General features: G+C 38.3%; 2 protein-coding genes across 13 annotated transcripts in view; one reads left to right on the forward strand and one right to left on the reverse strand.

The window, feature by feature from the left end:
• The window catches only part of UTRN (utrophin), a 497,402-nt gene that overhangs the window by 401,965 nt on the left and 68,654 nt on the right, over positions 1-26,783 (forward strand). For all 12 annotated transcript variants that reach the window (XM_019951537.3, XM_019951539.3, XM_033867812.2 and 9 more), the window contains 4 exons: positions 323-401; positions 3,994-4,054; positions 18,953-19,014; positions 20,680-20,754. In XM_019951537.3, coding sequence (XP_019807096.2) covers positions 323-401; positions 3,994-4,054; positions 18,953-19,014; positions 20,680-20,754 — 277 coding nt within the window. The remainder of the gene's footprint in view (positions 1-322; positions 402-3,993; positions 4,055-18,952; positions 19,015-20,679; positions 20,755-26,783) is intronic.
• LOC117314509 (nucleophosmin) lies at positions 23,310-24,612 on the reverse strand. The gene has a single exon (XM_033867815.2). It carries the CDS (start codon positions 24,517-24,519, stop codon positions 23,647-23,649), a length of 873 nt encoding a protein of 290 aa, XP_033723706.1. The 5' UTR covers positions 24,520-24,612; the 3' UTR covers positions 23,310-23,646.

Raw genomic sequence — 26,783 nt, forward strand, 5'->3', positions numbered from 1 at the left:
TTATGTCCTTGGACACCTCTTTCTATCTCAATACCTTCATCTATAAAACAATGATAATAATGAGTAATACCCAATATGATTTTTGTGAGGGTTAAAAGAATTAATTCATTTAAACTACTTGGAAGAGTACCTGGCACTATTTACTGTTACTTGATGTCAGAAGGAGTCTATTTTCATACAATATTTTGATTCCAGATACAAAGGAGTCCGTACCAGCAATCATATCTTGGGTAGTAGCATCATTTATTATAATACTTAAATCAATGATGTTATTGAGGTTATTGTTTTGAAATCAAATTATTTCTTGTGTGTGTATGTGCAGGTTTCTGTGGACGATCGCCTTAAACAGCTTCAGGAAGCCCATAGGGATTTTGGACCATCCTCCCAGCATTTTCTCTCTAGTAAGTACCAATAAATTTGACTGATCTCATTAATTGAATGAATCAGCATATTATTTCACTCTCACTCAAGAAGCTATATTCTTTGCTATAAATATATTTATCAGATGAGTATATAAAAGAAGATATCAACATCAATGACAAGATTGCTTATTGGTTATTGTTTCTATAATCTGGTCGTGGTAAGTCTTTGAAGTGAAGCAAAAATTAACTCATCTGGGCTTCCCTGGTGGTGCAGTGGTTGAGAGTCCGCCTGCCGATGCAGGGGACGCGGGTTCGTGCCCCGGTCCGGGAGGATCCCACATGCCGCGGAGCGGCTGGGCCCGTGAGCCATGGCCGCTGAGCCTGCGCGTCTGGAGCCTGTGCTCCGCAACGGGAGAGGCCACAGCAGTGAGAGGCCCGCGTACCGCAAGAAAAAAAAAAAAATTTAACTCATCTTAGCTAGGGTTTTTCACTGGACCATCTGTTATAATAACTAATATAGTATCATATCATTGCTATGCCATATGCAAAGATTACGAACTTTTTCACAGTAAAGAAATCATTTTTATATTTTAAAATTAATTTTCCTCCTTAAAAAGTGCATATTTGTTTAAAATGCACCTGGAGCTTTAAAAAGTAAAAAAAAAAAAAAAAAAAAAAAAAAAAATTACTTCCCACAAATCTTTGAGAAGATTTTGGTTTACTAGACTCACTGCAATCATACTTGGCCTTTTTTCTGGCTAGGTATTGCAGATTTAGCCAAACCCACATATGTAGAGCTTTAGGCAGTAGTCTCCAACTGAAATGTTTCATTTTATGGACTGTTCATGAGATCTTAAATAAGTAATTTGAGCTCCTACTTTGTTTATCACTCACTGCTAAGGAAACTAAAGAATGTAAAATTCAGAGTCACCCAGATTGAGATTAAAATATTGCTGGTTTTTTTTTTTTTTTTTTTGCGGTACGCGGGCCTCTGACTGCTGTGGCCTCTCCCGTTGCGGAGCACAGGCTCTGGACGCGCAGGCTCAGTGGCCGTGGCTCACGGGCCCAGCCTCTCCGCGGCATGTGGGATCTTCCTGGACCGGGGCACGAACCCGTGTCCCCTGCATCGGCAGGCGGACTCTCAATCACTGCGCCACCAGGGAAGCCCAAGATTAAAATATTAATTCTGCCTTTTACCAGGCCTGTGAATCCCTGAAAGTTAATTTATCTTAAAATTACTATAATAATACTTATTTTCTCTGATTGCCTTGAGGTTTAAATAAGAAAACAGGTCAAGTTACACAAAGCACCTAACACAGTTCTTCGCACAAATGCTTTCACTAAATGTTAATTCCTTTCCTTTCCTTTTCTCTGGCAAACATATGTAAGCAAGCACTTTGTTTAATTCAATTTAAGTGAAGGTTGAAACTTAATGCAAAGCTTATTTTTCCAATTAGGTACCTTTGTATCTATAGCCATAGAGAAAACTGAAGTAATAATATCGTGTCTTCTAACTAAATTGCTTACATTTATATTTTCTCTTAACCTTTGTCATGGTTGGTAATCTGCTTTCCCTCAATTCAAGGTCAGGCTTTTCTTACTCTCACAATTTCAAGAAGCCTAATCAGTCATTTCCTGACTTTTCTGTCCTATGCCTCTCTAGTGCTCAAACTAGCTCCCGTTAGTGTTTCTCTCTCTCTCTGTCTCTCTGTCTCTCTCTCCCCTCCACCCTCCCTTACTCCACCTGCCACCCCACCCGCGAGCCCCCCACCCCGTCCCGCTCACACACACACACACACACACCTGTTTCACAACCCTGAGCTCTTAGGTAGCCTATCTTTGAGTGATGTTTAGTCCTTCCTGGAATGTACTGTCTACCTGGGTGCCAGGATGCATTTCCATTTGGATACTATCAATGTTGATGAAATAAATGGGCTTGCAGAATACTCATTAGGTATGAATTAACTCCAGATTGCTTACACTTAATTTTATAGAATGTAAAGCTATGTGCTAAGACCAAATTAAAGAGAAATTTAACAAATAATTGAGATTCTATAGTTCTGAGGCATATGTATTTATTAGTATTGATGAAACTGAACACTTTCACCTAACAACCATTCTTTCATAATAAAAATCAAACTCTTGTTCATTAGGAAATGAAAGTTGTAAAAATTGTGAAACTCAAGCACATTGCCTTTCATTGCCTAGCACTGGCAGTCCAAGAAGGTCAAAGTTATTCAAATCAAAACAATTATTAAAATGAATGGAGAAGTGTAAACAAAATCCCAATTAATAATTGTTATCCATTGCTGCTCAGAATCTTTGGCTTTATTATATTTCTTGGATTTTAGCCATGGTTATAAAAGGAGGCTGTTTAGTTAGGCACAAAATAAAAACTGACCTATTAGCCTGGTGCCAGTGCTGAAACGAGGTTGGCTCTAATGAGAAATTTAATATACCTAGTTCCCCATTTTCATCCGTCTTTTATACTTTCATGGACATAGTTGGAGAAGGGAATGCTCATACTTTATAAAGAGAGGAAGAATTGTTGAATAGAAATATTGCTGAACTAGTGCTCAGAAATCCTGAAATCATGTCCTGGCTCAGCCATTTATTTATTGGGCAAGTAATTTCACCTCTAATATTTAGTTCCTCATAGTTGACTTCCTTATCAATAGATGTATTTGAAGATGCTTTGCAAAGTTTAGAATGCTACACATTAGTAAGATAGTATAATGATACCATATTCAGAAAAGAAAAATTGGTGACAACTGGTTACATGGGAATCTAGTGATATTTGCAAAGTTTTATTTGAATTTGCTTGTTTATTATTTCATTTACCAAAATTCCTTAATAGTTCTAGATACATATGTACAATTCTTCTTAATAAGTCTTAAAATAATTGGTTTAATGTAGGAAAAGAATATTTTTATAAAAAAGGAGTAAATGGATTTGTAGAAAGTTAGTACCTCAATAAAACAAAACATAAAATCTCAATCATAGTGATGTCTAGTGTAAAAGTAGGGAACTATATTTTCTGTGCATTTCAGGTGAAAATAAGTATTTGGAATTCTTCTATCTAGATAATTGCCTTGGTTCTTTACAGTGCTTTGGCTATGTTTATTTTAATTTTCCCTTTTTAAAATTCATATAATTGAGTTTCTTTAAATGCTATTTGTCCTAAATAGTTATTCCTGTGACTATGAAGCAAAGTGAAGAGTGCTATTAATGATCTGGAAAATTCAGTCTTAAGAAATCTAGTTTACAATCTGGGTATACCAGGTAAAATTAATTTTGGTTTTAGCTTAATCAAAGTATATACAGAGTACAGTTTCCAGATAGCACTAAATTTTAATTTTTGATTGTTGTAAACAATAAAACTTGATATTTAAAAATATTTGTATCAACAGGTTCAATTAGAGTTGACATTAGAAATTGAGACTGTATTGTTTCTTTCTTTGCTTCAAATGAATCTTTAAAGCCACTCTTTGTTTGGCCTAGCAGATTTCATAATTATAGGAATCCAGCAGTTCTCATTGAATTTGCTGCAAAAAGTGTTCAGTTGTTTTGCATTAAGGCATAAGGCTTTTGGGTTAGCAGTGTTTCCAATAACCTCCCTTTGTTTCTTCAGCTTCAGTCCAGCTGCCATGGCAAAGATCCATTTCACAAAATAAAGTGCCCTATTACATAAAGTAAGTTGATTTTAATTCTCCTTTACGATACCAAGAAAATAAAGTTATGTTGATAACTTAAGAGGCTTTAAGTTATCAACAGTTGTTAAGTATCAAAGTTATGAAGTCACTTTAAAAAATGGATTTCAGTCCTATTATATGAAGGAAATTATATATCTATGTTTATAAAGATATAGAGAATATATATTTAATATTTGAAAGAAATTAGTTTAAAACTCGGAGTGATATTTGTAATTCATTAGATGAGGCTATAGGTATATTTAGCTGTTATTTTTATAAAGCAGGTATTAAAATATTTGGGGAAAATGACAAAATTCCTAAATATTCTTGACATAATGATGTTTATCAAGCTGTATTGATTCTAAGCCATTTTTGTGTCTCCCAGAAAATGCATTTAAAAAGTACTTGGACTCTTCTCATTTTATTTCACCAAAAAGGAAGTATTTTATCATTAAAAAGTTCAATATTTTCAACTTCTTTTAGACTTATGGAAGTTACCTGCAACATTAGGTTTATTATCCAGCATTTTTGTTGTCAACTTGATAGTTTCTCCTTTTTTACATAGTAAGTTTCTCCTTATTACATAACATTTTATAAATTTTGTATAATGTACATAAGGTCTGCATAGGATTTGATCCTTGGCTTATCTGTGTTTTGTCGCTGGCAGAATGATAAAGTTCATCTTGTGAAATCCCTTGAGATGTAAATTTTTTTTTTTTTTTTTTGGCGGTACGCGGGCCTCTCACTGTTGCGGCCTCTCCCGTTGCGGAGCACAGGCTCCGGACGCGCAGGCTCAGCGGCCATGGGTCACGGGCCCAGCTGCTCTGTGGCATGTGGGATCCTCCCGGACCAGGGCACGAACCCATGTCCCCTGCATCGGCAGGCGGACTCTCAACCACTGTGCCACCAAGGAAGCCCAAGATGTAAATTATTGATTTACAATGTGATAAAGGTGATAAGAGTTGTAGTTGGATCTATTTTATGTATAAGTTGAACGGTGGCCTAGTTATGAGAAGAATGTTCGCTGTTATGAGGAGTCAGCGCTGTTTCAGATTAGTCCTGTGACCTCACATGAGTCAAGTGAAGATCTCTGGGCCAAGTTTCCTTTATGTCCTTCCTAAAATGTCATGTGGTATCTCCAAAATCCATGCCAACACTAATAATCTGCTCTTCCAGTATCCCTCTTTGTGTGTGAAATCAAAATGTTTAGAAATAGCATTTTCCTATGAAGGTTTTATTGTGGTCTGAAATGTATCCTCAGATTAAAAAAATAATAATAATTTTGCCATAATACATAATAAATATAATAAGCAATATATGTTACATTGTCTTAAGAGAATTTAATACTTTTATCAGTGTATAATCTACCATGTACTGAGTTGTGATAAATTTAGGTATAAGGTAGGAAAGCAGTTGATTAGTATCAAATTCGTGCAGGCATGAAGGGAAAGAAGTCAAAGGCTCAGCAAATTGACGTCTTTATTAAGAAAAGATGCGATCATCTGATCCAAATTTAAAACATTCTAATTTATATTCTACATAATAATAATATTTATAGTATTAGAGAGTTTCAATTTGCTGGGTGAATATTGACTTGAATATTACAAGTTTTAGTATAAATCTGATGTGCTGCAATAGGCAGAATCTGGCCATACAAAGATGCCCATATCCTGACCCTTGGATATGGATAGGTTAGGTTATATGAAGTCGTGGGCGGGGATATGAGCCAGGGAATGCAGACAGCCTCTAGAAGCTGGAGAAAGCAAGGAAAAGGGATGTGCTCTTGGAATCTCCAGAAAGAAACGCAGCCCTTGAAAACCTTGTTTTTAGCTCAGGGAGACATTTATTTTGTGGTAATTTGTTACAGCAGCAATAGAAAACTGATATATGTATTATACAAAATCTAGAAGTCCATGCAAATTAATCAACTTAATTAATTTACTGAATTGACCTAGACTTCTGTATCATCTGATTTTTTAAAAATGTAAATTGGACCCAGGAGGCATATTTTTGTCCTTACTAGGTAAAGAAAATACTAAATTCGGGAATTCCCTGGCGTTCCAGTGCTTAGGACTCCTTGCCATCACTGTGGAGGGTGCGGGTTTGATCCCTGGTTGGGGAACTAAAATCCCACAAGCTGTGTGGTACGGCCAAAATAAAAGAAAAACAAATTTTATATCTGTTGCTTGTTTATGTTAATGCAATGGTTATCTATTTGATTTGGCACTTTAAAAAATCCATTTGTCATTTCAACATTACTATTAAAAGGAATTTCTATATGTCCAGGTCGGTTATACGTGACTGAGAATTACATTGTCTAAGTTCGAATTTCACTAATTCAGTGTTTTTATAATTTTGAGACGATCTAGCAGAATTGTATCCTTGCTCAGTCTACAAGGTTCTTATGGGGCAGACAGGGAGAGTGAAAGCTGGTTTATCGGGCATCTTATTGGCTAGAGCACTATAATCAGCATTTCAAAATATATATAATACATTGATGACCAATATTTTTAATGTGACCTATAGGACTGTAGCATCCTGAAATATTTTCAGCATCATTAGTGAAAGATTGGATTTTCTTAAATATTCTAAAATTTTAGTGTTAAGTGCCTTAGGATTATCAAATATTTAGAAATCTGCCCATGTATATAGAGTGAATTCTCTTATTTTTAGAAAACTTGTTTAACCAGATTCTTTCATTATTTGCTCTGTTGTGTAACCTAACAGTTTATTTCCTTATAAAGAAGGAACATCAGTCACTAGAGATAAGATTATACAGGCCAGTATTTCCAGATGAAAAATCATTATGAAAACAAAATTTAATTCCCAAATAATAAGCAAGTAAATGATGAATGAAAAGGCTTTTAATATACACTTCCCTTTGCATGGCTGCACAAGTAAGTAGAAGAAAAATGTTAGAAACAAATACCGCATGATTGTCATGCAACTAGAGTTTCCTGGAGCATATTAGGATGTATTAATTTGGCCAACAAAAAAATAATCTTCAGGTAGAAATATTAGATATTTTCAATATTTAAGTATATAGTTTTATATACTCTAATGCCAGAATATAGCAAGAAAGATGGCAGAGAATGGGAAGGACAAATTGTTTTTATTTTGTATTTTAATTTTATAGGATAGTTAAAACATACTTGGATGGCTCCCCAATGTACTTCTTTCTCTCTAGGTAATTCATTATTAATATTTTGAGGTGTACAGCCGTGGCTCCATGACTCATTTGTTTCTAGAAAATGATACAATATAGATCTGAACCGTTAAGAGTCTATGTAGTGTAAATCCCTCTATGTTAATATCTTAAGTTGAAACTCATATCTTTAAATGACATTTGCTGCGTCTAAGGTAGGCTTTCCAAAGCTGATCTAATTATTTTTCTTTTCTAGTATAGTCTAATGACAGCTCATTGTTCCATCAATTTAAGAAAATTTGAAATGGCTCTTGCTGCCCTCACAATGTACAAAAATCTACCGTAAAAGCACGATCTCTTTCTCTGTAAATTTTGGGTCATGCGTTGTGCTTTCTACAGGTTGTTCGTTTCCTCAACTAAAACTTAACATCCAGCGAGTTTCAGGTGTAAAGGGTATGAAGAATAAAAGCCTTGGGTTGAATTTTCTTTTCTTTTCATTTTTTTTTTTTAATTTCATTTATTTTTTGGCTGTGTGGGTCTTCATTGCTGCGCGCGGGCTTTCTAGTTGCGGCGAGCGGGGGCTACTCTTTGTTGCGGTGCGTGGGTTTCTCATTGCGGTGGCTTCTCTTGTTGCGGAGCACAGGCTCTAGGCGCGTGGGTTGCAGTAGTTGTGGCACACGGGCTCTAGAGCGCAGGCTCAGCGGTTGTGGCACGCGGGCTCTAGAGCACAGGCTCAGTAGTTGTGGCTCCCAGGCTTAGTTGCTCCGCGGCATGTGGGATCTTCCCGGATCAGGGCTTGAACCCGTGTCCCCTGCATTGGCAGGTGGATTCTTAACCACTGTGCCACCAGGGAAGTCGGGCTGAATTTTCTTAACATGTCATATTAGTCATATAAAACTCATTGCTTCTCTTTTTGATCCAAAAATAATAATAATAATAAATACTAATAAATAGTCATAGTGGGTGATAATAATGGTCATTGTCATAAATTATATGTTTTGAATATTCATTTGCCAGCCACTGTACTAATCCTGTGCAGGGGTTATCTCTTTTAATTCTCACAGTAGCCCAGTGAAGTATAGGTACTATCATTACCCCCATTTATAGGCAAGGCTTAGGTAATAAGAACACACACAGCTTGCTTGAGATTACACAGCCAGGAAATCTAAGAGCTGGCATCCAAACCCAGGGACCGACTCCAGTGCCTGAGCCCTTGACCACTATGCACCTGCTGCCTCCTGTTGTCTGTGTTAGAGGAGGGAGAGGACAGAAGTTTTTAGTCCCATGGAAAATTTGGGTGGGGTAAAGGATTATATTTAGGGAAGTGCAGTCAGGTGGAGAAAGTATGAGCAGACATCCTTTCTTTCACACTCTAGACTGGTTACCATTTACTGTGCATCTGCTATGTGCCAACACGTAAGTGCAGAGCTGTCTAAGAGCAAGACGATGCTTTCTCCAACGCTGCACACTGCCTTTTCTGTAGGATTCACGATAAGCTAATTCCTGTAGGCCAAATATATGTATATGTATATATATGTATATGTATATGTATATATATGTATATGTATATGTATATGTATATATATGTATATGTAGACCATACACTGTGGTCTGATGATGGACAAAGGTGCTTTTCTATCGATAGCAAATGTCATTCTCCACAGCCCTGCCAGTGGGATCATGACAGGCGTTCTGGGGTGGGAGAGCAAACTGTCTGGTCCTCCTCTACCTTTGCTCATTCACAAGGTCTGGAGTTTTCTGGCACGGGGGAGATTTCCATCTGAGAGGAGCCTGGCCAACAAAGCTTTCTTATAGGTCCCTTTATAGGGGCTTTTAGCATAGGTGACTCTCTACCTTATTCAGCCTGTTAGTAAGCCATCCTGCTTCATAGAATTTAGTAAAGGATAATGAGGAAATATGGTTTTCCTCTCTCCCTCTACAGCATCTCCTCTAAACCCCAAGTGCGTGACTTTGTCTTGGTACAAATGATGATTCTGGTCTCGCTCACAGCTCACCAGTTCTATAGCTTTGTTTTTCCCACTAGAATCTGAAGTACAAAACTTAATTCTTTATAATGCAGTCACACACACCCAGCTTTAACATGAACACTTTCGTCATCTCTGATTATATAGATAATACCTCTCACATTCTCTACAACTGACATTCCTCAATATTACAATGTATTAACCAGAATAAACTAATCTGTATCTACAAATACCGCTACCTTGCAGTCTCTACCTTGTTCTAACTCCCCCTTATGAATAGGTCTAAATCAAGATTTCCCTCAATTTATTACATCTCTTTTATATTTCCTTTTCTGTCCTTGTGTTCATTATGGATAATCCTGCAGTACTGTTTTAGACCCCTGTCTTGCCTCCCAAGGGTACCCTCTATTGCCCTAATCCATCAGTTGCTAGAAAAAAAAAATGTAGTTTATAGTTACAAATGAAATCTTGGAGAGCAAGTAGTTGTTCTTTATAGCAGTCATGCAATTTATTTGCATAAACTGCATATACTTGTCTCATGTATGCACAGTCTAAAGGAGAGAATTAATGCTTATTTCTTTAGAGGAATTGCGAACCCTGCTTAGATGATGTAGGTGAAATATTTCTTCCCTAAATAAGAGCAGAGAGGAGTGGCAGCAATGGGAAATTCAAATATCCAGCCTCACTGGAAAATCAAAGCTAACAAATGTATAGGTATAACAACAGAAAAAGAGAAATTAACATAAAGCATTTTATCTTTAAATGTTAAGGAAACTCATCCCAGAACAAAATAAATCCATAACAAAGATATTTCTAATAATGGAAGCTAGTTCTCTCTGAAAGGCTTCCTAGAGCAGCCTTCATCCCTCTCCTCTTCCTTAATCATGATGGGAGAGGGCATCTTTTTCGGTTCCAGAATTTTAAGTGGAGAAGTCTTGGGACACACTTTGAGTCTCTTTCCAGAAATGGGGCTTGTGTTTTTGGTTTTAGTGATAAATAAATAAATGAAATAGAAATATAAGAGAATGTACTGGAGAGTCTGTTTTTCCAAGAAATGGTCTGTGACTATTTTTCTTGAAAATAAATGTTTAAAACTCACTGGGCCTTGGGCTTCGCCTGGTGGCGCAGTGGTTGAGAGTCCACCTGCCAATGCAGGGGACACGGGTTCGTTCCCCGGTCCAGGAAGATCCCACATACTGTGGAGCGGCTGGGCCCGTGAGCTGTGGCCGCTGAGCCTGTGCGTCCGGAGCCTGTGCTCCTCCGCAACAGGAGAGGCCACAACAGTGAGAGGCCCGCATACTGCAAAAAAAAACCCCTCACTGGGCCAACTCCGCTGATGAGGAGGTAAGAATAAAATTGCTTTATGAAAGAATGTAAGCACCTTGGGATCGCTCAACCTTCTGGAGCTGGAGGCAGCTTCAGACAAACGAGGAGCATACCTTGGCTAACTAGAAAACTAAGCAGGAGACCGCCTGCTGCGCAGCAGCCCCAAATGGGCAACTACTAGATTATCTATCAGTGTCCTAGTTTGTTGAGGTAATTTAGGTGGAGTTGACACTGTCTTAGAAATACATTGACTAGTTCAGGACTTAAGAAGATACCATCTTTCCTGCCATTCATCCATACGTTGCTGGTGCCGGAGTTATTATAACTATGAAGTGCAGTTTTGGCTTGAAATCTTCTAGATTACTCAGTTACATTGAATTATAACAGCACCATCAGCCTTACTACACAGTGTGATTTTTAGAGTCAGGGATGCAATTAATAAAGGTCTACGATACGGTACAGGCAAGATCACTGAGGGGTCATTAAGGGAAGGAAAAATAAAAGATATCTGTACTTGAATTTGTACTGATTAAATTTTTAAATAGTCATTACAATTAGCAACAGTACAGAAGTAATAATATGAAAATTGTGAAATAAATAGAATATCTTTTTCTGTACTGATGATTAGCTGAAATGATACAGTAGAAGATTCAATACAACTCTATAGAAAAAATTAGAATTAATTTCTCATTTAAAAATATATGTGAAAGAGATAAAGTAGTTAAATTTAAAAAAACTAAATGATATAAATTCAGCTTTGAAAACAAACTCTAAGGATACAATGATAAACTGAACTCTGGTGGGAACATAATTCTGCGGTTAACACCCGCAAGCAGGAGTGTACAGGGCTCCCCAGTGCAACAACAGACGACCTGCAGGAGTGTTGGTTGATGGTCTGATTCTCCCTAGTTTGAGGGTTTAAAGAGACAGGAGGGTAGAGTTGGGTGGGATTGGGACTCCCTCTGAGTTCTGGGTCCATGTAGAGATATTACCAGATGAGAGGCTCCCCAGCATTTATTAAGTGTTTATTCTTCCAGACAGTCTTCCAGTGCCTTCAAAACAAGTGTCACCTGAATCTCCTCTCACACCCAGGCATATCCATTTTGGTCGTTAATCCTACTACTCGACTTAAAAACAAACTCAAACAAACCTTGTCTTGTTCTATCGTTCATGCCTGGGGTATTGACACTTGTATTTTGGGGTGTGCTGTAGCCTGTGTTTCTTTATAGCCCTTTACATGATTGTATCTTTGAAATAGATACAATTTCTATTTTGTATCCTACATGTGAAATACTTTTAAGCACATTGTTAAAAAGCAAAATTCAACTGAGTAGATTTAAAGATCTCATTGGCTTTATTCAACGATCTATGAATAGGACAGAAGCTCATCTAGTAAAGAGCAAGGAGCTTCAAGGAATTGTACAAAATGGAAGGCTCTTGTAGAAACTGGGGGGCTGAGGCTGATAACAAGAAAGTTATTAGCAAAATAAAAGAAAGGACTGGTTCAGGCCAGGACATCTTCTTTTGTGGGAAAGGGAATACAATAGTCTTATTATATAGATTCCCTCACTAGTGCTGACCAGGACATTCCTGACTGATTGGTTTATTCCACTCCTGGGAGAGGCTGAAACTGCAGTGAGGTTAGGTATTAAGTCTCGGTGGGGTGTAGCACAAGTGACTCCATTTTGGGCTTATTGTTTCTTTTTAACAGCAGTTTTATAATTGAATCCAACAGATTTGGAATTATCCATTGTTTACAATTTAGTCTTCCTGATTTGTGTCTTCATTTTGATGACAAACCAATGGCATTTTCTTAAGGAAGCTGTTGTGCTTTTATGATATCCGTTGCCAAGTGGGATCATCTATCTTATTTGGATCTTGAGCAGAAGGGTTTGTTTTTTCCTTGAAGTGTTGACAGTCAAACTTTAAGTTTTCCCTTAGATTTATTCTTGTGTTTCCAAAAGTATAATCTTGGATTTTCTGCCTTTAAAAGACTAGAGAATGGTAGGAAGTGTTTGCGAGGGTTCAAGAAGTTACATAAAACCTGAGGAACATATACGTTTACGCTCACACAGCATTCTCATGTGCTACCCCTGTCCCCTCCCCAGAGGCCCCTCCACCCTAGTCACACACACAAGCACACACGAACACACAAGCACACACACAGAGAAAGAATCGATATTACTGATAGAAGTATTCCATATTCTTTGTATATTCATGCATGATGAAACCAAGATTGGGGGGATTAAAAATTCCAAAATGTTACCTCTTAGGTCTTTAAAAAGATATTACTCAGATAAATGACATCACATCAGGTTGCCAGAATGTGTTTTCTGTCTTTATGCTTTAGGCACCTGAATGCAAATTTGATTACTTGGGAGCCCTGCTTGATTCGTATATATAACTTGTATAAGTATATGTAAAGAGGGTGTTCGAAGAGCCTACATTTCGCCTGTGTCAACTTCATTCCGGAGATTCTGTTTTTTACACAGCACCTCTCAGCTTCTAGTATACTGTGTAACTTACTTGTGAAGTTTACTGTCTCTTCCTTATTCCCCCCGACTTGTGAGGAGAGGTCTAGCGAGCTGAAGACAGAAAAGCAGGCATTCCACTTGACAACATGGAGTTTACTGATAATTTTGACAGGACCAGTTTGGGTGGAGGAATGAGGTTAGAAATCAAATAGAAGTGGGTTGAGTCCTAAATGGGACATGAGGATGTGGACTCTTCATTTGAGAATTTTGTCTGCAAAGAAGAGAAAAGGGGTGCTAGCTAGCAGGAAATATAGATGCAAGATAGGGGGTATGTTGTTGTCGGGGGGTGGGGAGAGAGAGAGAGAGAGAGATATTAAGGATGGCAGACCCTTCAACATTTACATTCTGAGACTAGTCTTATTGAGACTAGTGGATTAACTGCACAAGAGTTGTTTAGAAATCTTTGGGAAGAACCTTTCATAGGAGAGGGGATCACTCCTCATTTTAAAAAGGGGGAAAAAAGACAATCTGGCAGATGGAGGGAAGTTTATTGATTTAGTGGTGGGAAGATGAAGGAATTCTAGTCTGATGGTTTTTAGTTTTTACAATGAAGTGTGAGATCCAGTTAAATGATACTTAGGCCGGGAAACGTACTTAGGTTTGGGGAAAGAAATGGCTGTAGTAGATTGTTGTTTTGGTCTCTAGAGACACATTTATTAGGGAATGTAGTTCATTTGCCAGCACTTGGACATTTGAGGTTTGAAGTCAAATACTTAAAGTAGAATCAGTCTGTCTGTTGAGTGATTTTCTCCAGCTGTATTCATGCACAGCTGCTCCCGTCCAGAGAAGGCAAGTAATTGAGCTGATCCATGCTTGGGTTTTGCCATGAGTGAGAGAAGCAAGAGAGATGAGGTTGTTTGTAATGATTATAATGATGGACCTCAGACTCAAATTTAGACAGATTGATGAGAAATATTTTAAAACCCCAATCGTGCAAGTACACTTCCATATTAAGAACTCAGGCTTTAAATCAGACCATCTGTGTTCAGATTCCATTTCCACTGTTTACTAACTGTGACCTTGAGCAGGTTGTCTAAGTGTGTCCTAGTTTCCTTCATTTGTAAAGTGGGGATAATATTGGCACCAAACTCAGAATTATTGTTTGGATTTGAGGTTACACATGGAAAGAGTTTAGAAGAGTACCTGGTGCAAATTGAGCACTCAAATAATAGACTATTACTGTAATTAATGTTATACATCCTCACCTGGTGTGTTCTCTTTCACTATGTACAGCAAAGAAGAAATATTTCTCTTTCTGTGATTGTCTTATCCAGAGCATTATACCTATTCTTTTTCTCACACCTGTATTTTTAATTAACTCACTCACCTACAATTTTTTTCTCTTATACACCTTTAAAATTGGAATGGAATGATAAATGGAAAACCCACAAAATCCAGTTTCAAACATAAAATTGGATCGATAAGTAACAAGTGTGTTTGGCAAAGTGTCCGTTTTTGGATAACCAGGATCCCATCTCAAAATCTTTTAATGGAAAAAATGAGACCACTCTAATGAGAACAAATGCGTTTAAAAAGTACCTTCCCCAGAGCAGTCTTTGCCCAGACATTAGTATCTTATCAACGTTACATGTAAATTGCTGTTGGTTCATTGTCTTATATACTGGGCAGTGTTGTGACACAACATTCTTTGTGTTCTGTTCATTGGTGTACAATCTTATTTGTGTTTAACTTTCTGTGGCTTGTGAGAATACATTATGAATAATAATAGGTAGAAGCATATGCTACTTATTAACCTTACTGGTTTAATATTTCCTGAAAGTCCATACACTCTAGGGTCATGTGTTATCCCAACTGGGACACTTAAGAGTACAGGGGCACGTTAATAATCATATGTGACAGCAGGTATAAACCAGAACTGTCCTAGGTGTTGAAGGATAATTTTAAAAATTAGGTAATGGAGATCTAATGCACAGCACAGTGGTTTATAGACACCAGTGCTGTATGATAAACTTCAAAGTTGCTAAGAGACTAGACCTTAAATTTTCTTACCACAAAAAAGGAAATGATGATTATGTGATGTGACAGAGGTGTTAGCTAATGCTGCAGTAGTGATCGTATTGCAATATACAAATATATCAAACCAACATGTTGTACGCCTTAAACTTACACAATGTTATATGCCAATTGTATCTCAATTAAAAATAAAATTAATTTTAATAAAATTTAAAGTAGGTAAAATCTTGACTTGTACAAATATAAAAAGAACATGTGTCAAAGATTTCATTCAACTCACTAATTAATAAGGGTATGGGTAAGAAGTTGTAACAGGTTCCAAGGAGAATACTAAGTACGAGTCTTCACAGTCAAGTTAGGGATGCTAAAATGAATTAAGGATGGATGCAAAGCTGACAAATTGGTCAGTATCCATCAGGACAATAATCAGTTGCATTTGAGTGGACACAATTTGCATTTTTGGTGGACAAAATACCATTTGCATTACTATCAGTTTTCTTCATTTTGCAGAGTTTAAAATAGCCCAAAGATAATCTCAGCTACACAGGTGTATCACTCACTAATTTCTGGCCCACATCAAAGGCGTCACCATTTTTCCCCACGCAAGCAAAACTGGTCTGGCTGGGCACCCTAGTTAGTTATATGTTACATATTCTCTCTGTTGTTTGCCTCATATGATTTGGACTTAACTCCTAATTGAAGCTTGGTTAGATTTTTAATTTTTCGTTTTATTCTTGGACAGATTCCTGTGTCTGTTCCCTCTTACAAAGAGGATCTTTAGGAACAAAATTGCAACTTTACTTTATAGCTTATCAAGCTGTACAGTATTAAGTTCTACCCCTCTTTGAGTATATTTGAGATTGGCCAGAACCTAAGCTGTTGTTATTTTGGGGGAAATGCTTCTTTTATTCTGTTTTGGTCGCCTCCTCTGGGAGGAGTGGAAGCATTTTGGCAGGATGAGCTGACCGATCTGCAGCTGTTCAAATACTTTGAGCCTTTGGCTTGAGTGTGGATTTTGCTTTAAAACCCTCCCCGCAACTTACAAAAGAGAAAGAATGAAAGAAAGAAAATCCAACTGCCAACTGCATCTACTACTTTTTTTTTCTTTTTAACTGCTGTTTGGTAAGCTGCAGTTGTACTTTCCTAACGAGAGGCTGTGTTTATTTTCAGCGTTGGCAGTTCTGCCTAATGAATCAACTGGTATTGAATTCACAAAGGGAGGTGCCGTTTCCCTCCTTCCATCTGTTTGCCAAATGTGTGTGTTCCCTCAGCTCCTAGTGGTGGTTTCAGTAAAAAGAGCCATTAGCAAGAGGGTGTTCTCAGTGGATTCTCAGTCCTCTGTCTGACTGCTTCGTGGTGTTTGTCCCTTGTGGTACCATAGAGGTTGTTTGCCAAAGCACAACACTTGCGATTCTAGAGAAAGTGTACTTATATTTGTTGTTTCAGTATAAAGTTGGCTCTGCGTTACTCATAGTTTTAGTTCGGTTCTTGAGCCTTGGTTTGGTCCTCGAGCCTGGTTTGGTCCTTCACGATGGGATGTCCATCTCTGAGCAGTAGTGTTGCTATGGGGATTGAAATTACTCCAGAGAAGAGACAAGAGATCAAGTGAATACTGGTAGGCTCTCTTAAAACTGGGAGCCTGTGATGAATTTCTTTCGATTATACTGTATTTTCAGCAAATCCTTCTTTAATTCTTCTTTTTCTTCTTTAATTCTTATTAATAGTAGGGAGGAGGTTGTTTTATTAGCAAAATTTGGAGATGTCTTTTCTATTTTTATTTTGTACTTCCGTTCATGTATTAGGAGCCCTTTACGTCAGTACTTCTCAAACTTGAATGTGCATATGAATCACTTGAGATTTTGATGAGATGAAGATTCTGGTTCCATACAGTTAGGGGTCTGAGATTCTGCATTTCTGTCAAGCTTTGGGCTACACTATGAACAGTAAAAATATCAGGGCACACAGCTTTGGTGCTTTCTCTGTGGTCTTTGGAGCAATTTAGATATTTAGTCAAAGGGTAGAATGATGATTTGGTTGGTGTTTGGTAGCAAAATATTTGGAAATATTTGCCTTCCCATTGGTGTCAGGAACCCGGTAGAGGAATCAGACAACTTTCCAACTCTTGCAGAGGCAGACCTTCACATTGACCGTATGTTATTTTGTTTGAGATTTTGGAATTTCCAGGACATTTTACATACCTAATTTCAAATCTAAACTTGAAGTATTTTTCAAAGCAAATTATGAGTTGTTTGGGGGTTCTGTTACCTGTGTACAATAACATCGATTATGTTCTTTTCGCAGTTACATGCCCCACTTCTTGATATATTGCATAGGTTTTAAACATTAATTTCCCTGAAATTTGATTGTATGAATATTTTAATATCACTGTCTCTTGTGTACTGTGCAATTTCACTTAGCTTACTAAACAGTTTTATAAAAACTGAGTGTCATCCAAGAAGTCTTTGGAGTACTATTAAATGTTATTACTCTATTCTGACCTAGATAATGGACAGTAAACTATTTTTAACTAAGGCCACTGACCCACTGAAGAGCTGTTCACACACACACACACACACACACACACACACAAAGAAGGAACCTAACGTAAGCACTACATTCATCTGTATTATTACCCTTACCTTATTCCCCAAAACTTCTAATTAGTTTTGGAATTTACAGAAAAAGAGAAAGTATAAAATCTTGCTTCTAAAGTGAGGAATAAGGATCATGAAGAAAACTGTTCCAATACCTATAAAGAATACTGGTTAACCAGGGGAGTCTGAGAGCTGAGGGAGGAGTGTGAAGTTAAAATGACAAAAGAGAAACACATATGTAAGGGGAGTGGAGAATCCAGATACTCACGAAGAGCATATCAGGGAGGAGAAACAATTTTTTTTCTCTACCCTCTTAGGTTCAATTTCTGGTGACCTCTAAATTAAACTGACAAAAGGCAAATTAGCAAGAGAAAAGAGTTTATTTATGGATGCAATCTGCATACAGTGATGAGTAACTCAAAAAGGAGGTTGGAATTTGGGGCTTATATATTCAATGTAGTAGGGGAAAGGCATTGGGGAGAAAAGGCTCCTAAGAGAAGAACCAGTAGGTTTCTTTAGGAAAGATATGTGTTTCTTTAGGAGAACAAACATGAGATAAGAAAGTTTGTGATAATGTTTGTTTGTGCAGGTGCTAGTGGTTTTTTGTCTTCTTCATAGCCTTGAAACTCTCCTGAGGGGATTTTTACGGTAGCCTCATTTCCAAGAAGATGCTACTTTTAAGTCAGATAAAGGAAGCTCTGACAAGGCTTCTTTCTGCATTTGTTGACTCACTTAAGATAAGCTTTGTACCAGCTCTAGGTTTCTGAGTGAGTCCCCACAGGGAAAAAGGGCACATTTACACTGAAGAGAGAAGGACTCAAGGTTAAAGAGGGGGAAGACTCAGTAGATTGTGAGGTGGAGACGTTATTCACAGTTAAACTATTTCTCTGTTCTTTAGAAATCTGATTAGGACTTCTAAAGTTTAGCAAGTCTTCAGAGCACTTCTGCTCTCAGAGGATTTATTCTGAATGAGAATCTGTATCTACCGAACTTGAGTAGAATTATTCTGGAGCCTACGCTGATCTGGCTACATCAAGGCTGAGGCGCCAGGGTCCATGACAGTCACATTTTATATCTAGGTTTTAATCTTTAGTTGTAATGCTTTTTGAAATAGATAAAGCAAATTATTTCATGCATAGTTTCATGATATAATTGCTCAAATAAAAATCTGTTTTATATATTAAGTAATAACTGGGCATCAGGTTTCTGAGTGATCCATCGGGGGATAATTTTGCATGTATTCTTAAAAATTTGAATAAAAATCCTATTTGCATATTTTCTGTGTGACAGTTATTATTTTATACATTCTTTTATTTAAATATATTACTATTTTTTTCCAGTCATCAAACACAGACAACCTCTTGGGATCATCCTAAAATGACTGAACTCTTTCAATCTCTTGGTGAGTGTTATTTTAGTTAATAGTAATGAATTAACCTAAACAACTGAGAGTTGTATATTCTTAAATGGACACTAGTCACCATCTTTCCTTACATGGCATGTTATGTTTAAAGGATCATGTCATGGGCATGTGAAAGCCGTTGAATTTCTAAGGACAATGCAATAAACAGATTTTACCTTTCTTCTTAAGAGAATGCAGGGTTTGAAATGGTGTGAGCCAAAGAAGGTTGATTTTAAAAGGAGTGTAATTTGTTTTACGTCTCTCATATTGAGTCATCTTAAACTTCAGCTTTGAGTGAAAACAAAAACAATTAGAGTACAGCAGCCTCTAATCCAGTGCTTTAAATTTGCTTTTCACTCACTTTTTATTTAGTAAATATTATTAAATTAGCTTGCCTAGTTTCATTTTGTCTAAGTTGTCATTAAAAGCTAAATTCATTTTAATATAAAAATGCATGAAAACACGTGAGATGAGAATTATGACCTTGTAGATCTAGTGGAATGTGACTTTGAACTGATTATTTAGCTGCTTCTTTTAGGTCATTCCAGTGGCTTTGAAAGAGTTTTCTTTTGGGGGGAGCTAAGGTGCTGCTGGAGAGGGAGAGTGGCACCCCAAAGCTCTCATGCCCACTCCCATTTCAGCAAGGAGGGGGCACTCCTTTTTATCTCTTTAAATATCAGGCTTCTGTGTGAGCTTCTGTTTGGGTAGGTGAGGACAGCTGCAAAGGTTGATCAAGCAAGAGAAAAGCCACTGGATTGTTTAGTTGGTAAAACGAAGAGGCCAATGTTGATGATTTCTGAGTTTTCTTCTAACTCTTCTAGGCTCTCATACGGATACTCTGTCTTTAAGGGACAGAGAAAGAAATTCCAGTGTCTTCTCTTTCTCAACTTGATGCTAAATCTTTAAGATTTTTTAAAAATTAGGATAAAATTGACCTATAACAATATATTAGTTTCAGGTGTACAACGTAATTATTCGATATTTGTATATATGTGAAATGATCACCACAGTTAAGTCTAATTAACATCCATCATCAAACATAGTTACATAGTTTTTTTTCTTGTGATGAGAACTTTTAAGATCTACTCTTTTAGCAACTTTTATATATACAATACAATATTATTAACTGGAGTTAATCTATTGTTTCTAAAGATTTGAGTATTGATTATAGTATAATTTTAACCAGATTGATAAAAGGGCAGAGGAAGCAAATCGATCAGGACAGAAGGAGCATAGAAATAAGACTAGCTTTGTGAGCAGTGAGATGGACAGCCTAGTTGACAGAAAACTGATTGTCCTTGGGGAAGATGCCCTGCAGGAGGATCCCTCTTAGCAGTAGAGAAGGCAGGGCCCTCGGCCTACAGTGGGATGTATTTATTAGGCCATGGAAAGTCAACAGGCTGTGTTTCCTTTTCCTCATTTCCCTCCATTTCCTTTTTGAAAATGCTTTCTTGAAATCTGTGTAGCACTGCTTTGGAAAGTATCTCACCATGGTGCTCATGAACATTTAATTATTTTCTTAAATGTTGTAGATTTTAGGAATAGACCTTTTCATGTGAACAGACATAATACTTTTCCATCACTGAAGTAAACAAATATATTCTTGCCATTCAGTGTAAGTTAAATCATAAGCATGTTTTGAATGTGTTCTCTTTCCCATTTCAGCTGACCTGAATAATGTACGTTTCTCTGCCTACCGTACAGCCATCAAAATCCGAAGACTACAAAAAGCACTATGTTGTGAGTTTATCCTGCCGAAGTTAATCACTCTGTTATTTGGATTGCCTTTCTTGTTTTGTTTTGTTTTGTTTTAAGACCAAGATAAATGAAGAGGGTGATGTGTGTGTGGAGTTAATCTGCTTTTCAGTGTACCTCGCTGAAGGACTTGGCTGTGTTTCTGCGAATGCTTCATTATTCGCACCAGCAGCATGCGTGCAGTAGTAAAACCAATGAGCAGATGCCATTCTCAGTTGGAGAACGAAATTAACCAAAATACAGGAGTCACATGAAAAGCTTTTTCAAAAATTATGCTGCCGCCCAATTTAAAAGGATTAAATCAAGGAATCAAAGTAGTAGATCATTGCCTTTTTAGTACTTTGGATTCATTTGCAAGTGTAGGATTCCAAACAGTTTGATTCAGTGCAATCATATAATTAAAGGAACATTGAAAAATGGCATTCCTGACCCAAATTTGAACTGGTACCTAGAATATTAGATAAAGGGCTCTGTGTTCATTTAAACATGTCTTGAGACATTTAATGTTATCAACATGAACTTTAACCTGTAGAGAGTATGTTCAGAGTGGTAGTCTGTGATAGTTTTACTAAAGGATTATTCCTTTCCCCATAACCTAAATTTAAGTATATATATGAATGCTTGTGATAGAGTATAGATTTCAGCTGTCTGGATTCTATTTGTGCTTGCAGTTTTAATGATTGAGTCTACTCAAAGAACATTTAGGCTTTGTCAGGTAGTTAATATGGAAAGTAACATTTGCCTATACGTTTACAACAGCATCATCTGAATAATTCCAAATAGTCCTGTTTGCTGCCTCTTGTTAACAGTTGTTGTACGTCTAGGCTCTTCAGTGAAGCTTTGCAGAATACCCTTAGAAAAATGATATATTAAGGTTAAAAACCTGCTCTGTAAGTCAGTAGAAATTAGAAATACATTTTAAGCTGGTTACATGAGGAGAGCTGAGGAAAGAGAAGCATAGAATCATTCCGAGAAAATATAGTAACGCAAAGCTTTAGAATAAGAGAAACAAGCTACGTGTGGAAGAGCTGTCTGAAGGGCTGAAAAACACCTCCAGATGAGGCGATGGATGAGAGGCTGAGGTGGCGTGGAAGCCCGTAATCCTTGGAGCCCCAGAAATCATTGGCAGGTTGTAGTGGTCACAGCAAGTATGGCGGAATGACCAGTCTCAAAATACAAAGCCAGCACACTCTGGCTCGTGATCTGTACGTTGAGCCGTAAGGGAATAGGAAGTGAATTTGGGGCACTCGGAAGGGATTTCAGTGAGCTCAGTCGGGCCAGGGTGACAGCAGTTTTGAAAGAGGCTCAGCTGCATGTCCAGAATCTAGCTGACAGACCTGGAAGGGCTTCTCAGGCCTGATGAGCTAAAAATGAGGACAAATGACTCAGCCGCAAAATCTCCATTGATGGGAGACTGCTTTGTATCACTGTGAACATGGGCCCAGTTTTTAGTAATACTTCTGGGCAGATAAACATATTAACGCATTTGCTGTTTTCTTCTGTGGGTTCTTCTGAGTCCTAAAGAAAAAACTCCATCCTTCAGCTCATCCCTCCAAACCAGAGAGGAGCAGAAGAGAGATGCCTCCCACCTCTAAAGTAAACGACATTTAGTAACGCACACTTAGAAACATGCTGGGTTGTGTTCGATTGTAAACGTTCGAGGTGATGTCCTTAGGGCCACCTGGCTGCCACTTGCCCCGCTGCCTCCTGACCCCAGTGCTCTCCTAGTGGGGCCTTGGCACCACTGACCCAGCTACCTGTTTATGATTAATCTGCTTCTTCCTCTCCCATCCTTTCTGTTTACTCGAAATGCCCTGACCCTTCTTCCTCTGCAATCGTCTGTAACCCCTTAGTCCTCCCAAATTCTGTTAAAAATTTACTTCTTTTGGAAACATTTACAAGCTTATCCCACCTGCCTCCAGTTTTTCCAGAACTTTATGATGGCCTGTAACGACTTTTTCTCCCATCAGCACCTCTTGCGTGGCTTTGTGTGACAGATAATGTGAGGAAAATTGCCCCATCTGTGTCGACACCTGCTTTAGGTCAACGGTTGCCTCTCATTTCACGTGACTCTCCACCCAGCACAGTGTCCTAACAAAGAGGGCACACTGTTGTTGCTGTCATTGTTCATTCATTAATCGGGCTCCAAGACTGTGCAAGAGATAAAACAATATAAACAGACTCGGTTCCCACACTCAAGGAGCGTAAATTTGGAGATAGCACGTTACACGTGGACACAACCCCCCTGCTTACAACAGATCCTGCTGCCCTCAGCACAGAACGGCCTTTGCCTTGGCCGGTCTCTCCATTCGCCTCATTCACCACGGCCCACGGCGGGCTCTCACAGTTCTAGTGGGCATTGAAATGGTGACCTCTGTATTTTGTTCCTCTTGCCTGAAGAGCTCCTGTCTTAGCTCTTTGTGGCTGGTGCGTTCTTTTCCTTTTTAGGTCCTAGTTTAACTCACCCGTCTCTAATGAGTCTTTCTTGGCTACTCTACTCCAAACTAGGTCACTCCTGATTTTCCATGTCATAGGTTCCGTTCTTTTCTTTTTTTTTTTTACTGTATTAAAATACTGAGTTTATTTCACATGTATATTTTTGTCTCCCCACCATTTCCATTTGTCTGACCACCACTACTACTATGTCCTATCATAACATTCCATACATACTTAAAACCAAGCAAAGGGTGGAGTTCCATCTTTAAAAACTAAACAGGCATTTTGGACAACACATTCTTGGCAATGGAACCTGGACAACATTTATCAGACACGGTAGGGAAAGTTCTCACTCTGCATTATAAAAAGGACAGCCAGATATCAACTGTTACAGAAATGAAATAAGACGGAAAATTTTAACAAACTGTTTAAACTATTTTCTTAAAGAGACTTCCTCCACTGCCAGAGATCTTGAATAGCCTCCTGGTCAGTCATCCGGAAACAATTCTTCACATAATTGATGAATTTGGCTTCCACTTTGGGAAGGGAACCACCTTTTTCTATACTTGCTTGCATTTTTGCTTTAATGTCTTCTACAGAGCTAGGTCCTTTTGGTGTTTTAGGAGTTTTTTCCTGTTTTTTGAAGGATTCTTGACCTTTTGATCTTGGTGTTGATGGTTTTGAGTCTTTTCCATTCTGGTTTGATTTTTGTGCATTTTTGGCTGGAGTATCTCGTACAGATTTCTTTACTGGAGCTTTTTCTTCAGCTTCCTCATCATCAAAGTCATCATCATCATCATCATCGTCGTCATCATCATCATCTTCATCTTCATCAGCAGCAAGTTTTACTTTTTTCTGTGGAACCTTGCTACCACTTCCAGGGGCAGAACGCTTTCCAGATATACTTAGGAGCTTCACATCCTCCTCCTCTTCATCTTCTGACTCTGCATCTTCCTCCACAGCTACTAAGTGCTGTCCGCTAATATGCACAGGCCCTGAACCACACTTCAACCGTAAGACCACAGGTGGTGTTATTTCAAAGCCCCCAAGGGAAACCGTTGGCTGCACAGACATTTTCAAAGTTGCCAGTGTTACTTTAATTGGACTGCCTTCATAATTCATTGCCTCTGCTTCGACAATGTGCAATTCATCCTTTGCACCAGCCCCTAAACTGACCGTTCTTAAAGATAACTGGTGCTCATTTTCATCATTATCCACCTTAAAGTGATAATCTTTGTCGGCCTTTAGTTCACAACCGAAAAGATAGTTCTGGGGCCTCAGGGGGCTCATGTCCATGTCCATCGAATCTTCCATGGGTTGGTGGCACGCACTTCGGTGGGAGAGAAAGTGGACGGAGATAAAAGACTACCGTTCGAAGGAACAGTCACGCAGGATGGAATCAGACCAGGGCCCGTTCTTTTCTTATGTGGCACTTGTCATAATATGTGATATTCTATGTATTTACTTACTTACCGTCTGTCTCTCCAAATGAACTAATCTTTTATGTGAGGGGTGAGTCTGCTTTCTTCTCCACTTCAGGCCTCATACAATCTCTGGCACAGAGCAGTCTCCTAGGACACAAGTGAATGATTTTTTTTTTTATAAATTTATTGATTCATTTATTTATTTTTTGGCTGCGTTGGGTCTCGTTGCTACGCGCGGGCTCTTTCTAGTTGCAGCAAGTGGGGGCTACTCTTTGTTGCAGTGCACGGGCTTCTCATTACGGTGGCTTCTCTTTGTTGTGGAGCACGGGCTCTAGGCGCACGGGCTTCAGTAGTTGTGGCACGCAGGCTCAGTAGTTGTGGCTCGCGGCCTTTAGAGCACAGGCTCAATAGTTGTGGCTCACGGGCTTAGTTGCCCTGCAGCATGTGGGATCCTTCTGGACCAGGGATCAAACCCATGTCCCCTGCATTGGCAGGCGGATTCTTAACCACTGCGCCACCAGGGAAGTCCCCATGGGTGAATGCTTTGAGTTTGAAAATTATCGGAGTACTCCAGGAAATATGTATAGGATTTATAGCAGCACTTATTAATAGTAACATTTGTTTCATTTTGGCATATTCATAAATATGATATACAGCAGCAAAAATAAACTAGTAATCAGCATCAACATGGTTGAATCTTAGAATTATAAAGTTGCGTGAAAAAAATCAAGTAGCAGAAGAAATTTGTACAGTTTGATTCCATTTATTTATATAGTTCAAAACCAGGCAGAACTAAGTGCTCTGTTATTTAGGGACACATATATACTTTCAGAAATTTAAAGTGAAATACAATGATTAGTGGTTCTCCCTGTGATTGTGAGGGGATGTAATTAAGGAGATTTTTCCAACGAGCTTCCAACATACAGTGATAGCCTATTTCTATAGCTGTGTAATGAATTAATGGGAGCCTGTTCTATTATTTTTGTTTAGACCACACATACGTATTATACATATTCTTTTGTGTTTTGATTTAAAAACTTTATGTGCTAGGCAGCAACAGAGAAGCCAAAGGGAAATACTGACAGAGATTCCCTTCATTGTGAAGAGTAAGGCAAAGCTTCCTTGAGTAGGAAGTATGTCAGCCAGGATCTAAAAGCCACACAGGATTTAGGCACAGGATTTAGGCACATGGCTGTAATCAAGGGTAAGAAGGAAGGGAGTTATATTCATAAGAATCAAAGGCTTGGATGGAGTTCAGGGAACATCATGTAATAATGGAGTCTAAATGGAGTAGCTTATGAGCTAGTTTGTCCAGTGTTCTGAAATGTCCTTAAAATCAGTTTAGGTCCAGTTTCAAGGTCATTTTTAACGAAATCTTCTCTGACTCCCTTAGTTTTTTGTTCCTCAAGCTCTCACAATGTTGTGTTTAATGTTTGGGTATTTTCTTTACAGATTGGGGTGCTATAGAACAGTTTTCTGTTTTGTGTAAGTTAGGACATAGGGCCAGTCATGGATGTAATGCATTAGACAATATCTAAGATCAAAGGACCAAGGGAAGAGAGGACAAGTAGAGTTCAGGTGAAAGGTGATGGAGGCTGAGCATAGGAGGGGAGATGAGGGCATGGATTTGTAAGGAGGAAGGAGAGCTAATAATTGGGAGGATTTGGTACTTGATAGATTGCAGAGTGTGCAAGAAGGAGAGTGGTAGGATATCTTGGGATTTGCAGACTAATGGTCTGTGTAGTAACAGCATTACTGGATTTCTGCATAACAAAAAGGCAAGACCTTTATTTGTACATATTAAGGTGGAGATTCCTGGAAGACGATACTATAGCTCTGGTTGGGAACAAAGCAGCGGGAATGTGGATCAGGTATTCAAGCAGGAGATCAGGATGAGAAAACAGAACCTGGAGTCATCCAGAGAGAAGTAATAACTGTAGTAATGAAAGTGAATGAGAGCATCAGGTTTATAGAGGGAAAGGGCAGACATGAGACCTTGAGTGCCACTGACATTTCTGAGCTGTCCGGGGAAGAGGAGATAGGAAAGGTGCTAAGAAGGGACAGTCAAACAGAGAGGAGGAGAGTCATAGAAGCCCAAGGTCGGATGCTAAACAGTGTGTGTTTTTGCAGAACAGGAGAATGAAGATCCAATTC

The sequence above is a fragment of the Tursiops truncatus genome, chromosome 12 (genome assembly GCF_011762595.2).
Source record: "Tursiops truncatus isolate mTurTru1 chromosome 12, mTurTru1.mat.Y, whole genome shotgun sequence".
NCBI classification, from domain to species: Eukaryota; Metazoa; Chordata; class Mammalia; order Artiodactyla; family Delphinidae; genus Tursiops; species Tursiops truncatus.

Coding starts and splice junctions, on each gene's coding strand:
- LOC117314509 (XM_033867815.2), bottom strand. CDS start 24,519: ATGGAAGATTCGATGGACATGGACATGAGCCCCCTGAGGCCCCAGAAC.